The 16215-nt window shown below is 43.6% G+C and overlaps 1 protein-coding gene across 2 annotated transcripts in view; it reads left to right on the top strand.

Annotated features, from left to right (window-relative positions):
* Slc30a6 (solute carrier family 30 member 6) overlaps positions 1 to 16215 on the top strand; it is a 34804-nt gene continuing 18589 nt past the window's right edge. Inside the window, exons 1-5 of one of the 2 annotated variants that reach the window (XM_021662703.2) lie at positions 1 to 73; positions 8868 to 8954; positions 11127 to 11211; positions 13401 to 13443; positions 15720 to 15785. In XM_021662703.2, coding sequence (XP_021518378.1) covers positions 71 to 73; positions 8868 to 8954; positions 11127 to 11211; positions 13401 to 13443; positions 15720 to 15785 — 284 coding nt within the window. In that variant the 5' untranslated portion in view covers positions 1 to 70. Of the gene's footprint in view, positions 74 to 8867; positions 8955 to 11126; positions 11212 to 13400; positions 13444 to 15719; positions 15786 to 16215 lie in introns of those variants that run through there. The other variant, XM_021662704.2, reaches the window with a different exon arrangement.

Genomic DNA, 16215 nt, shown 5'->3' with positions numbered 1-16215 from the left:
CCCGCCCCTTCCGCTTGGGCAAAGCGAGCTCCCAGGGCGTCTTCCGGCGGGAGCTGGCCGGCTCCTTACCATGGTGAGTTGGCCGTCGGGGGTGCGGGTTCCTTGCGGGGTTCTTCCTCTTCCCGCTCGCCGGAGGGACGTGCTGTGCCGCAGCCGCTCTTCGGGTCGTCGGGGCAGCGCTGCAGGGAGGAGAGGCTGCTCACTCACAGGCCCCCGGGGCTCTGGTCTTTTTAAGGGCTCCTGCGCCGTGCTTGTACAGCTGGTGATCCGAGATTTTCCTGATGTTAAAAACAACAAGTCAACACCGTGGCGGCTAGAGTAACGACGCCTGGAGCAGGGTTTTAGGGCCGGTGCTCACGCGTTTATTGCATTTCAGTGTTGGCGCTAAAACATCCTCCATGAAGCACCAGCGGCTACAGAAAGTAAAGGGTTCTAGTGTACGCTATGGTTTTTGGAATGTCATGATTTCCTTAAAAATAATTAGGCTAAGTAGTTCTTATATTAAACTGTGTCACGGCACACGCCTGTGGCTTACAACTCAGGAAACTGAGGCAGGGAGCTTGGGATTTGGCCACCCTGAGTTACATAGAGACTATGGAAAAAATACACACACACACACACACACACACACACACACACCAAACAACAAATCACAGAAGTTAGACATGAATCTCTTAATTTTATGTAAAGGTGAGCAGGTGGTTGCACGTTTTCAGATGTCAGAATGAGGGCCGCCCTTTGAAAGAGTCACAAAAACTCACTGGGCCCTTATTGGTAGCTTACATATGGCCATGACTCATTCCTGTTTTTACTCTTACCACCATAAAGTTTCCTTCTTTGGAGATTAAAAAAAAAAATTAAATACTTTAAAATTATGTAAAAAAATTTAGTGAAGGTCTTTTAAATAATTTCTTTTATTGTGTGGGTATGTGCACATGAGTGCAGGTGTGGGGAAAAGCCAGAGATATTAAATCCCCTGGAGCTGGAGTTATAGGCAGTTGTGAGCACTTGTGGGTGCTAGGAGTCAAACTTGGGTCCTTGGAAGAACAATAAGTAGTGTTCTTAAGTACTGAGCCATCTCTCTCTCTCTCTCTCTTTTTCTTTTTTTAAATTTTGTATATGGATGTTTTGTGTGCATGTATTTTGGTGCGCAAAGTGTGTGCCTGGTGCCTGGGCAGTTCTGAAGAGGGTGCTGAATCTCCTGGAACTGGAGTTACAAAGTATTCTAAGTGTCATGTGGGCACAGGGAACTGAACCCCCTGTCCTTTGTTTTTGTTTTGTTTTGATTTGGAGACAGGGTTTTCTGTGTATCCTTGGCTGTCCTGGACTCACTTTGTAGACCAGGTTGGCCTCAAACTCACAGAGATCTGCCTGCCTCTTAGTGCTGGGATTACAGGCTTGTGCCACCACTGCCTGACTAACCCCTGCCCTTTGTAAGAGCAGTAAGTGCTCTTAACTTCTGAGTCATAGTTCTAGCCCTTGTGCGAGGGAAATCTCACACAGCAGTTTCATAAAATTTCAGAAAGCCTTTGCAGACAGAAAAAAAAATGGTTAAAATATACCAGACAGCCATGGTAAACTCCTTTAATCCCGTTTCTCTGAAAGCAGGGTCAGGTACATCTCTAAGCTGTAGGCCAACCTGGTCTACAGAACAAGTTCCAAGATAAGGAGGACCACACAGAGAAACTGTCTCAGAAAACAAAAAGGGGAAAGTGTAAAATTTTGTTCTTTGTGGGGAGGGACAGTAATCAGGTAACCTTCAGTTATTCCAGCTTTAAAAAGAAATAAACATACACAGTATCCATATTGTAGTAACAGTGAGCAGCTTGCAGACGGTTGTTTGAATTGGACCTTTGCACCTAATTTGCATATGCTCTTCCATCTGTCTGTATTCTCCATTTCTTATTCTCATCCTTATCAGTGTGATCCTTGTGCAGGTCTGTATACTTATGTGTGGATGCCAGAGGTCAGTGTCAGGTGCCTGCCTCAATTGTGTTTCACTTTTTTGCTTGTTCCCCCCATGTTATTTTGAGACAGGGTCTTGAACTTGGAGTTCTGTTCTAGACTGGCTGGCCAGCAAGTCCTAGGGATCTTACTTTTTGCAGTTCTGGGGACCAAACCTGCAGCCTCAAGCATTTAGGGCACATGCTCTACCATGAGTTACACTACAGCCCTATCTCTGCTGTCCCTGTCCTGCTTACAAGCTCTTTACCAGGGTGCTGCAGCTCTAAGCTTGGGTCCTCAAGCCTCTGTGGAAAGCTCTTTACCAGCTGAGCACTTTACCCTCATTAGTGTAGAGTGTATGTGAGTCAAACTTGAAATTTGTGTTAAATAGAAACAACTTATTCTTATTTAAAAAATGGCTTTTTACCCTATGATGGAATCAGACTGGTCCGTCATTCCCGCCCCCCAACCAGCCCTCATATAATCATGTCTCAGTACCCTGACATTTTTTTTTTTTAATATACTTTGTCCTCTCATACTACCCTGTGGAATCTGGGGGAGCGAAGCAGTAATTTTATATTTATAAATAGCTGTTTTATAAACCACTGACCAGAGGCTCGGAGCCTGAAGTCACTTGGAATCACTACCTACCCCTGCTGGGATCTGGAGACCTATTACCCTGTTCACTTCAGGCCCATTATCTTTAAAAATCAGTCACAGTGGCAGACCAGGCCCCACCCACTCTCCCGTAACTGGCAAGACACAGTGCTGAGGGAGGAGGCCTTGGCCATTTCTGCTCTGGAGAACCTGCCCGAGGAGATCATCCCAGTGATGTTTGAGGAGCCCTTCACCAACAGACACACAAATACCCTGAGGGCCATGGTGCCCTCCCGGTGCTTTCCATGCCTTGGGAGCCCTGGTAAAGGATCCCCACAGGAAATATTGAAGGCTGTGCTGGATGGACTGGATGGACTGACTGCACAGAAGGCTTGCTCCAGGTGCAAATCAGAGTGCTCGATTTGAAGAGCGCGAACCATGACTCCTGGAGCAGAAGGGCTGGATCCCGCAAAGGTGACTGCCCACCACAGGCCGTGACCCATAAGCAGCCAGTGGAGAACTGTCCTGACTCTGGGGTCAAGTATTGTTTGAAGGTGCTAGCTGACCGCAAATTTATGAGGGGCAAGCTCAATAATTGTGCCGCATCCTTGCTGCAGTGGGCGCATCAGCGAAAACATTTCATTCACCTATGCTGTAGAAAGTTGCAGATTTGGGACTCAGCCAACCCCACTTTCATAGGAATCTTCAGATTAGTAGATCCAGGTAGTATACAGGAGCTGGAGTTGAGGATGCTCTTGAGCCTTACCTGGGGCAGATTAAAAATCTTCACACACTCTAGCCAGCTACCCTCAAATTTAACTTCACTCTGCACTGTGGATGATGCTAAAGAGCTTGACAGAATAAGCACATTGGTATCTCAGTTTCCCAAACCCCACTGTCTCCAGAATCTCTGTTTAAATAACACATCCTTTCTAAAGGTCACCTGACAAAGGGGCTCAGGTGCCTGAAGAAGCCCTTGGAGACCCTGTTCATCACTTACTGTTCATTCTCACATCCATTCTTGGGTTACCTGCCCCAATTCCTGAATATCTGCCAGCTCAAACATCTGAACCTGAGTGCTACATATTTTTTAAGAGGTTTATTTCTTAAGCCTCTTATGCTTCTTCTTGAGTTAGAGATACCCTGCGAACCCTGAAGTTGAATGGGGTGTTGGATGGGGCACTCTCAGCTCAGTGCCCCTCTGCCTGCCCTGAGCCAAGGTCAATTTCTGTAGTATAAACTCTGCCTGAAGCAACTCCTGCACCACACAGCCGAGGTGAGTCAGCTGACCCAGGAGCTGTACCCTGCCCCTCTGGAGTGCTGTAATGACATGGCTAAACTACTGTTGGACATACTTAAACAACTTTGTCCCAAACACTTGGATATAATCAGGGCCAAAGGCCAAGGGAGTTTTTGCTGTTGTTGTTTTGGTTTTTCGAGACAGGGTTTCTCTGTGTAGCCTTGGTTGTCCTGGACTAATTTTGTAGATCAGGCTCGCCTCTGCCTCCCACAGTGCTGGGATTATACGCATGTACCACTGTGCCCAGCTTGACAGTCTTTTTTAATAGAAACCAATTATGTTATTTAGTGTTTTGTCTATGACCTGGAAATCCAAGGTTGCCCTTTTCCAGCACCAAATGAGGTAAGGCTGATGATGGAACTGAGAAATGGAAACCTCATAGCGGGAATTGATGAAATCCTGAGTGAATTACCCTGCTGATACGAGCACATGCCAAGCACCTCAGTGCCTGAGAAACCCTGGAAATGCAGGGTCCTCCCCTGATCCGGAAAATGGTTGTTGCCTCTGTGCAGAAAGTATCAACCAGTTTCCTTCTCTAGAATTATTGCTGTTTGGAACTGTTGGAATAGAAACACCCTTCCATGAGTAGATTCTCCTCCTCTGTCGATTGCATGCAATAAATGTGCTGAATTTCTGGACTACTGGAGTGTCTCCATCAGAGCACACAGCCCACTCATTACCAGCACAGTATAAAAATTTAAAAAAGCACTGAACAAGTGGACGAACTAGTTTGTTATGGGTAGAACGTCAGAGTGAAATAATAGTATTTGAGATGTACGCATGTAGATTTACAGGAATGTACTGGGGACGTTATACTTGTGTCATCTGCTAAGGTCTATTTTAAGGTTTATAAGGAAATGATTTTGTGACTTTCATGTTCTTATGAAGATAATGCTCTGTGGGAAAATACGGTGCTTTCTTAGAAAATGTGAAGAAAGTATAACTATTAGCATTAGTAAAGTTACTAAAGATTAACTAACGACACAAGGTGACAGGATGATTGTCCTGTAGTTAAACTGCAAAAGGAATAACATGGAAGCACTGTAGTTTGGAATAATCCAGGAAGACTGCATATCAAAGACGAAACATGAAATGGTCCTTTTACCTTCTCAGACATTTTCTCCCATTTCCATTTACCCTGAGTGCGCATGTGTTGTGTGTGTGTGGATGAATGTGGAGGACAGGGGTCAGTGTTCGCTGTCTTCATTTGCTCTCCACTTTATTGTATGTATGTCCTATATGTACCTGTTCATGTGTGTGCATGTGAGCCAGAGCTGAAAATTCACCCTTCACATCCTTGTTTTTTACAGTATTAGTAATCTACTTATTTTGAGACAGGCTCTCAGTATGTAGTCAGCCCAGGTTTGCCTCAAACTCAGAGATCCTCCTACCCCTGTCTTGCTAGTGTTGACATTAAAGGCATGTATGTACTGCATGCCTTGCCCCTTCACATTTTGGGGGTCACAAGCTTGGGTTGCCTACCAAAGACTTCCAAGAGTGGTTGGAGAGATGCTTCAACGGTTAAGAATGCCAGTTGCTTTTCCAGAGGACCCAGGTTCAATTCCCAGCACCCATATGGCAGCTCACATCCGCCTGTAACTCTAGTTCCAGGTGATCCACCCCCTCTTCTGGCTCCTGCAGGTAGCAGATGCACAGGGTGCATAGACATATATGCAGGCAAAACACCCAGGCACAAAAATACTTGTTTTAAGCTTCAACTGGGCATGCTGGCACTAGCCTTTGATTCCTGCATTTGAATGACAGAGACAGAAGTCTATGGGTGTTCATTAAGTGACTCCCAGCCTAGTCTACAGAGTGAGTTCCTGGCAGCCGGAGCTACATGGGAGAACTTGCCACAAAAATAAACAAACAAACAAATAAATAAATACAAATTAGTTTCCGTGATTCACCTGTCTGCTGCCAGCTCAACATTGGGGTGATAGTTAATGTCGCACTTGGCATGTCTGTGGGTGGTGGGCTCCAAACTCAGATCCCATGCCTTTGTAGCAAGCACTTTATCAACTGAACCATCTCTCAGGCACCTTCCACAGTGTCAGGGCGGCATTAGATCCTCTGCCTTTAAAAAACAAAACATTAACCCTCTCAACCTAAATGGTCAAGTAATTTAAGTTCATGGGATGACCTGGGGAGGATGAATCACCCAGCACTTATGAACACTTTACAGTTTGGAACTTCACTTCCAAGAACATGCTGCCTCGTGACCTCCACAGGCATCCACGTGCACACACTGAAACATATACTTTTTATTTTTGGTTTTTCAAGACAAAGTTTCTCTATGTAACAGTCCTGACTGTCCTGGAACTCACGGAGATCCACCTGCCTCTGCCTCCCATGAGTGCTAGGATTAAAGGCATAAGCCACCACGCCTGGCACATATACATAAATTTTAAAGAATTTTTTTTAATGGGTGGAGGCTAAATAAATATCCAACAATCACACTCTTTTTTGTTTTTTGAGACAGGGTCTCTCTACATAGGTTATCCCAGAGCTCAGTATGTAGAACAGGCTGGCCTCAAACTGTCTCTGATTCCCCAGCGCTGGGAATAAAGGTATGCGCTACCACACCTGGCTCATGTGTCACACCGTCAAACATCATTTAAAATGTTTCATTAGGGACTGGAGAGACAGTTCAGTGGTTAAGAGCACTGTCTGCTCTTCCAAAAGATCCTGAGTTCAAGTCCAGTCAATCACATGGTGGCTCATAATCATCTATAATGAGATCTGGTGCCTTCTACATGCAGGTAGAGTACTGTATAAATTATAAATCAGTAAATCTATTAATAAATATAATGTTTCATTCTGTATATTCATTGGACTATGTTACAAAAGGACATTTTCATACAGATATGTTAGTAGTTTGAACATTTGTCCATGATCCTGCTCTTCCTTCTGTTTCTCCAACCTTCCCTAGTTCTAGTATACTTTGCTCCCCTAGAAACTGTGATCAAGCAACATTTATTTGGGGGTAAAATTATTCCATACATGTTTTCTTGCTTTCTTTTGTTTATTGTAGTTTTGGCACGTACCGTAGGCCAGCAGGTCTCAATCTGTGGGTTATGACCCCTTTGAGAGTGTCGAATGACCTTTTCTCAGGGGTCATATATCAGATGTCCTGAATGTCAGATATTTACACCGTGATTGATAAGATTAGCAAAAGTTACAGTCCTGAAATAACACTATAATTTTATGGTTGTGGGTTACCTGAGTTCTGGGATTACTGGTGTGTAGTGCTCTTCTCAGTTCTTAAACACAAGTCTTTTCTTAAATACAAGTCTTTAAGAACATGTGTTTCAGCCAGGAGCAGTGGCGCACACCTGTAATCCCAGTACTCTGGGAGGCAGAGGCAGGTGGGTCTTTGTGAGTTTGAGGCCAGCCTGGTTTACAAAGTGAGTCCAGGACAGCCAAGTTGAGAACCACTGAATTAAACCATATGGCTTTAATCCCAGCATTGAGGAAGCAGAGGTGGGAGATCCCTCTGAATTCAAAAAAAAAGAAAGAAAGAAAAATTGAGTTAACTTAGCAGGCCCTTTGGAGCACATGAACATTGGTCTTTGGAGTGATAAGTTACCAACATTTTTCTGATACCTTGTTTGTTTGTTTTTTTTGTTTTTTTTTTTTTCATTTAAGAATTATTTGCCTTCAGGGTGGTGGTACACTCCTTTAATCCCAGCAGAGGCCGGAGGATCTTTGAGTTCAAGACCAGCCTGGTCTACAGAACTAGTTCCGGGATAGCCAAGGCTACACAGAGAAAGCCTGTCTTGGGAAAACAAAACAATTGTTTGCTTTACTGTTTTACAAAAAAAATTAGGCACACAAAAGTACCTGCTACCTTTCATCAACATTTCTTTTTTGGGACAAGGTCTCAGATAGCCCAGGCTGACCTCAGAAATTGCTGTGTAGCCAAGGACAGCCAAGAGCTTCTGATTCTCCTGTGTCCAGCTCCCAGTTACTGTGATTATGTGCCTGCAGTTAGACCAGATTTCTAGAACTTGGCAGTAGTGACGGTGGCTGCTGTTTTCTTCTTTTTGCCCTTCTTAGTCTCAGCATAGTGAAAGTAAGGACATCCCTATGACTGACTTACACCGTTCTGTAGCTATTGATCACTAACAAGGTAGGAAGGTTTCGTCTGCCTCAGTTCAACCTGAGGGTTTTTCACACTTGGATCTTTTGGGTTGAGTTTTGGTGTTGAGATAGGGTCGCACAATGGATCCCCTAACAGAGATGCAGCCACCCTGCCTCCTGAGTGCTGGATGAAAGGCTGTGCACCAGGTCTAGCACAACCTTGGGCCAGGGTGTCTCAGCGGCAGCAGTGTGTGACTCAGCTCAGTGCAGTAGAAATGTAGGGTGACCGTGACAGTGGCCCTGCCTTGACTGCTCAAGAAAGCACTTTCTTAAAGCCAAAGGAGCTAATTATGACATGTGCCTCTTTGATGATTAATCACTAAGGAGCTTCTTCCTTCAAAATAATCGCTTTTGGAATAACAAAATTTTCTCATGAAACACAGCTAAATATTTTATTTTGGAAACCTAGGCAGAAAACTTCATAGGAGCATAACATATTTTCAGCACTAGGAAAGTGAGGTCTTTATGAGTGTTACTGAAAACAGTTAGTGCTCACGCTAGCCCGATACTGTTGTGGGTAATGGAGAGTATCCCAGATTCTTGGGCTGAATGCCTAAAAGACAACATAGAGGTTTTACTGACTAGCTTTGATAGGTAGCTTTGATAGGTAAAAAGCAGTATGTAGGGGACCTTATCCGGAGCTAACATGCCTCCATCTGAATTCCTGATCATCTGTTGCCTAGCTCAGAGATGTCGGGCCACTTACCAAAAGTGATTTGTTTTTCCTTTGGTTATTTAAGTATTAAATCAAGAAATGCATGGATGTTGTAGAGAGTAATAACTACATGTTTGCCCATGTAGTTGTTAGTGCCCTATCCAGTCCCAGGAGCTTCAGACATCAACAGATATTTTCGCTGATTTGTATTTTTTGTTTACCTTAAAGGGGACAATTCATCTCTTTCGAAAGCCACAGAGATCCTTTTTTGGAAAGTTACTACAGGAATTTAGGCTTGTAGCAGCTGACCGAAGGGTAAGTCCTCCTTCAACCTTGGTTTGAGTCACTGCAAAGCCACATTATTGCACTGAAGCGAGGGTAAGTTTTGAGGGACTGGAGCTGTGACTCAGGTTGAGAGCACCGGCTGTTCTCCCGGAGGATCCCAGCACCTGCGTGGCAGCTCCCACCAGTCTGAAACTCAGTCCCTTTGAATCTGATGCCCTTCCTGGCCTCCACAAGCACCAGGTGCAGACAAAATTTAAAAAAAAAAATCTATTTTCTAAGTCCTTTGTGCCCCTTCCCTCCGCAAAGTTCTCACTCACCCTACTCTGTCCCTGTCCCTGAGCTACTGAGTCTAACTAACCCTGCCGACTTGTCTCACTGTGAGCTGATGACAAGTCATGAGTGCTCCTCTTGTTGAAGTTCTGTGGTTCAATCAGTTCCCCAGATTTCTAGATAACGTGTGTGGGTATGGGTGTGGGTGTCTGTGTGCCACAGTGCATATTTGGAGGTATAGGATAGCACCTTTACCCTTTGATCCATCTTATTGGCCCAGTAATGGACAATTTTAAAAGGAAAACAGCAGTGTCTCTGTTAATCTGTGTTACCAAAATCACTACTCATCCTCCTTGCTCATCTTTTTTGACCCTTTTAACTTGGCAAAAGTTGGTCATATCTCCTTAAAACATAGCATTATGTACATTCTGAAACAATCCTTGTCTTTCTTTCTACTGACTTGTCTATTATCTTCCAGTTGTCTCCACCACTTTTCTTACTTCTGTACTTTGCAGTATGAGCTCCAACCCCTTTATGATTTGACACTTCTAGAAATGCTTTCCTGGTTTTCTAACCACCTGTGTTGGTGACTCTGTATTTAACTCTCAAGCCCCAACTTCTCCCCTCTCTGCTTCCTTTATGGAATTCAATCTCCTCAATGTCCCATAGATGGCTAATGGGTATTTCAGTCACAGCATAGTCAAGACTGGATCTTGATCTTCAGTCACTTGCTTATTAACTGGATACTCTTCCACATGTTAAAGTGAGAAATTTTTGAATCATTTTTATTCTTGTTTAGTCACTTGTTCCTCACATGGATAGTTTCAACAAATTTGCCAGCTGTCTTCAGTGAATGTGCAGCGTTTTACCCTTAGTATACCCTCCTACATCCTAGTGTTTTCAAGCCTCAGGAAAACCAGAATGATCTTTTGCTTTCTTTAGGCAGGGAGGGGTTGAGAAAAAGCCTCCCTGTGTAGTTTAGGCTCTCCTCAGACTTGCTGTGTGGCCCATGCTGGCCTGCGGCTGCCATCTTCTTTCCTCTGTTCCCTGAGTGTTGGGATCGCAGGTGAACCCCAACATGCCCAGGAGAATGCTCTTTGAGGAATGTGGGACAAACCCAGGCTAATGTTTCCTGGCTGTTGCCTCAGACTCCCTCTTCTCCACTCTACTCTCGCTGTCCTTACTAGGGGCTTTGTCACTTGGGGACGTTGCTCTCTGGCTTCCATTCTCTCTCCCAGTTATCCTCATTCTAGAGTCTGTAGTCTTTCAGAGGCTGTTTACTTGTCACTTTACTATGAGTCTTTTCTGTTAACCTGTCTGGAAAGAGCCCTCTTCACACGATCTTTCGTTTTCTTAGCCCATCCCCATCCCTGTCCCTAAAGATAGGATTTCTCCATGTAACCCTAGCTGTCCTAGAACACAGTCTATTGCCCAGGCTGTCCTAGACCTCAGATCTGCCTGCTCTCCTCCTAAGTGCTGAGAATAAATATGTGCCCTACCTGGCTTCTTCACCTATTTTTTATTTGCTTCTTAGTACTTACTACCATTAACCCAAATATTTGTTTATTGCCACTCTGCCTACATTGTAGGTCCATGTTTTCTTCTCTGCTTTACTCTCATGCCTAGAACAATGCCTGGCATAGAGACTTGCTTGAGTAAGTAGCTTTATTCAGATGGTTACCTTTATATTTATGTTCTGGTTGGGTTGCGTGTATCAGGGTTTTGCTATGTTGCCTGGGCTACTTTAAATGGTCCTCCTGCTCGACTGTAGTAACTTGATTGATAGTTTTGTTAGACGTAGTAGAAAACATGACAAACTTTGTACAAGTTGTGTTTGTTGTGTGTGTTGTATCGGTGTCAAGTAAGCAGCTTGAACGAATCTGGTGAACTCTGTCAGCACCGTATGAATGGGCATGCCTTTCCTTTCCACAGTCCTGGAAGATCCTTGTTTTTGGTGCAGTCAACGTGCTGTGCACTGGCTTCCTGCTCATGTGGTGCAGCTCTACTAACAGCATAGGTATGTTGCCCGTTGGTTGTCGTAGCTCAGCTTCACTTTTGATTTTGATTTTAAATAACAATGTATGAGCTAGTTAACTTTATGTCAGCCTGACACAAGCTATAGTCATTGAGAGGAGGAAATGCTTCCGTAAGACTGGGCCACAGGCAAGCCAGCAGAGCATTTTCTTAATTCGTGACCACTGGGGAGGGCACAGCCATGCGGATGGTACCACCTGAGTTCTATAAGAAATCGGACCTAATAAGATCATTTGGCGCACACCTGTAATCCTGGTGCTCCACACTCCAGAGGCAGGGACAGGCAGATCTCTTAGTTTGAGGTCAACCTGGTCTACCTAGAGAGTTCTAGACCAGCCAGGCCTACACAGAGAAACCTCATCTCAACAGAGCAAAAACAAACAAACAACAAAACAAGACAAAAAAAAAACGAAGGAAGGAAGAAAGGAAGGGAAGGAAAAAAGAAAGAAAATGGTTGAACAAGCCGTAGAGTAGGTTGAATAAGCCATGATGAGCAGACCGGTAGACCCTCCATGGGCTCTGCATCATCGCCTGACCCCAGGCTCCTGCCTGTTTTTCAGCCCACCTTTCCTCAGTAGACTGTGATTTACGCTGTGTATGCCAGATAAACCTTTCCAAATTATCACAGCAATGGTAGCCCTAAGACAGTGCATTTTCCTTTATGTATTTTGCACTTTTCTGGAATGTGTGTAACTCAAATAATTTACATAATTTTTTCTGGTTTGTTTGCTTGCATTTATTTATTTATTTACTTGTTTGTTTGTTTGTTTTGTGCATTGGTGTTTTGCCTAAAAGTATGTCTATATGAGGGTTCCAGATACCCTGGAGCTGGATTTACAGACAGTTGTGAGCTGCCATGTGGTTGCTGGGAATTGAATCTGGGTTCCCTGGAAGAATGGCCAATGCTCTTAACCACTGAGCCATCTCTTCAGGCCCCATATGCTTGCTTTTTAAGAGAATATTATCAAGTTTATTTATTTGTGAGGAAGGAAGCATGTGTGGAGGTCAGAGGATAACTTATGGAAATTGTTTCTCTCTGGCCACCATGTGGGATCAAACCCAGTTGTGTCGAGCTTGGTGTGGCAAGGGCTGGTGCCCTGCTGAGCCGTCTTACTGGCCCTATTTTGATTTTTACAAGGATATATTTAAAACATCCCTGTGAACAGTAAAGTTCACTTATTTGATTGGACGTTGCTTAAGGTTTTGGTTTTGATAAACTCTCACTTAGCCCACAGTGGTCCTGGCCTTAAGATTTATTCATTTATCATTTATACAATATTTTGCCTGCATGTATGCAGGTAAGAAGAGGAAACCAGATCTCATTGTATCGTTGAAAGCCACCATGTGGTAGCTGGGAATTGAACTCAGGACCTCTGGAAGAACAGCCAGTGCTCTTAACCTCTGAGCCATCTCTCTAGCCCCTGGAAAAAAATTTTTTTAAAGATTTAATTATTATTTATACAGTACTCTGTCTGCATGTATGCATATATTCCAGAAGAGGGCACCAGATCTCACCAGATCTCATAACCATAGATGGTTATGAGTCACCATGTGGGTGCTGGGAATTGAACTCAGGACTTTTGGAAGAGCAGACAGTGCTCTTAACCTCTGAGCCATCTCTCCAGCCCCTTAACTAGAAATTGTTAATGATCTATCATTTAAAAATAAAAATATAAAACAAATGAAAAACCTTTCGAGCCAGGTATGAAACACAGCTTTTGTTTGTTTGTTAATGTTTTCTGAGACAGGGTTTCTGTGTAACCCTGGCTGTCCTGGACTCACTGTGTAGACCAGGCTGGCCTGGAACTCACAGAGATCCACCTGTCTTTGCCTCCCAAGTGCTGAGACTTAAGGTGTGTGCCACCACCCAGCAAGACACAACTTTTTAGTATGTTCTAATGAAACTTTAATTTTTACAGTTTACAGGGCTGGCGAGATGGCTTAGTAGTTAAGAATGCCTACCAGTCTGCCGAAGACCTGAGTTCAGTTCTCAGCACACACTCGAATCATCTGTCACTCTGCTTCCAGGGAACCAACACCCTCTGGCCCTCTCAAGCTGCTGCCTGTACATGTTGCTTAAAAACTCAGCCAGGCCAAATATGTACATTTAAAAAATAATAATAGAAGGATGGATTAAGCAACATTTTAATGAGTTTTTCTGTTGTTTCACAGCTTTAACTGCTTATACCTACCTCACCATTTTTGATCTCTTTAGGTAAGTTGGTTTTATTGTTGTTTTGTTTTAAATATCCTTTATTATTTTTTTTCCTCTTTGATTTTTCAAGATAGGGTTTCTCTGTGTAACTAGCTCTGGCTGTCTTAGGCTCATTCTGTAGACTAGGCTGGCTTTGAACTCACAGAGATCCACCTGCCTCTGCCTCCCTTGTAGGATTAAAGGTGTGCACCACCATACCTGGCCTTAATATCCTTTAAATTTTAAAGACAGCAAACAAGGATTTATTGCACTGAATTTGTTAAGCTTTATTTGCTTAAAGAAAAGTAATTATCAAAGTAAGTAAATTTATCAAAGAAAAGCTGGGCAGTGGTGGCACATGCCTTTAGTCCCAGCACTTGGGAGGCAGAGGCAGGTGGATCTCTGAGTTCGAGGCCAGACTGGTCTACAGGGTGAGTTCCAGGACAGCCAAGGCTACACAGAGAAACTATCTCAAAAAATCAAAAGAGAAAAAAATTGTCATAGAAATGCACAACACAAAGGATAAGACCCACTGATATAACAAGAAAATATTACACGTGTGTAACAATGGAAAGGTAAATATCGAGGCATAAACTTAGCATATCCACGTGCTTACAAAAACTGCAAAATGATTCTGAAGGATGAAAATAAAATGATAAATCATATACTTAAAATCACACAGAAGACAGCTGGAGAGCTGGCTGGGTAGTCAAGAGCCAGTTCTCTTCCAGAAGACTCAGGTTGGGTTCCCAGAATCATGCCAGGTGGTTCACAGGGCGCTTTAACACCAGCTTCAGCAGGCTCTGACAACCTCTGGCCTCCTTGTTCACCTGCGCTTGAGTGCACACATAAATACACATTAACAATAAGAAACAATTTAAAATCATACAAAGTCAATCCTCCAGAACTTAATTGGCCTTGACAAACTTATTTCAATGTTTACAGTAGTCTTCATTGTCCATGGTTTCACCAACTACAGTCTGAAAATCTAGGAGAATTCCAGAAATAAACAATTGATTCATAAGTTTTAAATCCCAGGCTATTCTGAGCAGTGTAATGACCTCTGGCTATACTAATTCACCCAGCCCAGGGCATGAACTGTCACTTTGCCAGTTTACATACACTGCAGACTTGCCTGTTAGTCTCTTAGTTCTGTCTTCTGTTAACAGGTGGACAGTCATTGCTCCATAGTGCTTGGGCTCAGCTAGACCTGACAAAGGGACACACTGCTATGCCCACTTCTTTCTGGATAGTTTTGTCACCTGACACAAGATTAAGTCATTTGGGAAGAGGGGCCTGTCAATTGAGAAAATGCTTCCTTGGGTTTGCCTCTAGGCAGGTCTTTGGTGCATTGTCTTAACTAGTGATTAATGATAGGGGAAGGTGCTGTGTGGAGGTGTCGTCCCTGGCAGGTAGTCCTGCAATGTATAAGAAAGCAGGCTGAGCAAGCCATGGAGAGCACCCTCCTGGCCTCTGTCAGCACACCTCCAGGTTCCTACCCTGCTTGAGTTCTGCCCCAGCTTCCCTCAGTGATCGGCTGTGACCTGAGGACTGTAAACCCGAGGTTAACGCTTCCCTCCCAGCATGCTATGGCCATGGTTTGATCACGGCAGGGGAAACCCTAACTGAGCACAGTGCCTATGACCTCTACCTCACTTCCTCTCATCATATGGACACTGTAGCAGCATGCAGCATAAGAAAAAGGAGGTAGAGGATGGTACATTTTGAGTGGAAGGGGAGATGGGCCACCATCAGTTAAGTGTCTGCCACATAAAGGAAGTGTGGATTTTAGTTCTCTTTAGCTCTAGTTAGTGAATTATAATTTCACTCAGTTTTTTCACATTACAACTGTTGTTACCTTATAGACACTGTATGTTAGGAGGATCGCTGGGGTTAATTATAAATTAAGGCCCGCTCTTCCCGAATGTAATTTATTGTTAACCTAGTATATTAAATATGAACAATTTCAACAACTGTGGGACTCTGAAACCTTAATTTGTTAGGGGAACTAGAAATATAGTACTGTGGTTGCTCCTCCTGCAGTGGACCTAAGTAAGCTGCTAGAGCTTACGTCTACCAGCTCACAGCCACCTGCATCCTCAGCTCCAGAAGATCCAACCCCTTCTTGCCTCCACTGGCACCTGCATGACAGTGTGTACACATGCGTGCGCACGCGCGCGCGCGCACACACACACACACACAGAGAAAGAAATAAACCCTTATAATAAAAAGCCACTTTATTTGTCTCTGTGTGTTATTTCTGGCTCTGCTTTCTAACGGAGTTTGTTTTTCTTTAGTTTAATAACATGTTTAATAAGCTACTGGGTAATGATGAGGAAGCCTAGCCCTGCCTATTCGTTTGGGTAAGTTCAAATTATTTTATTTTCTACTAAATAACTGCTGCTAAAATAATGATAGAGGGCTGGCTGTAGTATTTCTGGAAAATAAAAATAAATAAATGCTGCCTACTTAGTGGCATGGCGAGTAAGTAGTGAACACATATAAGAAATGTTTTCTAGCTGGGCGGTAGTTGGCACACACACTTCATCCCGGCGCTTGGGAGGCAGAGGCAGGTAGAGCTCTAAGTTTGAGGCCAGCCTGGTCTATAGAGAGAGTTCCAGGACAGCCAAGACTACACAGAGAAACCCTGTCTCAAAACAACAACAACAAAATGAATAAATAAAAATGTTTTCTAAGAAGAGTCTAGAAATGATAGATAATAAAAACAGTAATTATATTAAAATATTCATATTCAGTTGTTTAATGTTTTATGAAAGCATACTAAAATTAATC

Source organism: Meriones unguiculatus, chromosome 1 (assembly GCF_030254825.1).
Source record: "Meriones unguiculatus strain TT.TT164.6M chromosome 1, Bangor_MerUng_6.1, whole genome shotgun sequence".
In the NCBI taxonomy this organism is placed as follows: domain Eukaryota; kingdom Metazoa; phylum Chordata; class Mammalia; order Rodentia; family Muridae; genus Meriones; species Meriones unguiculatus.
Note: the sequence above shows the minus strand (reverse complement) of the source record. Positions and strands in the feature narration are given on the sequence as shown.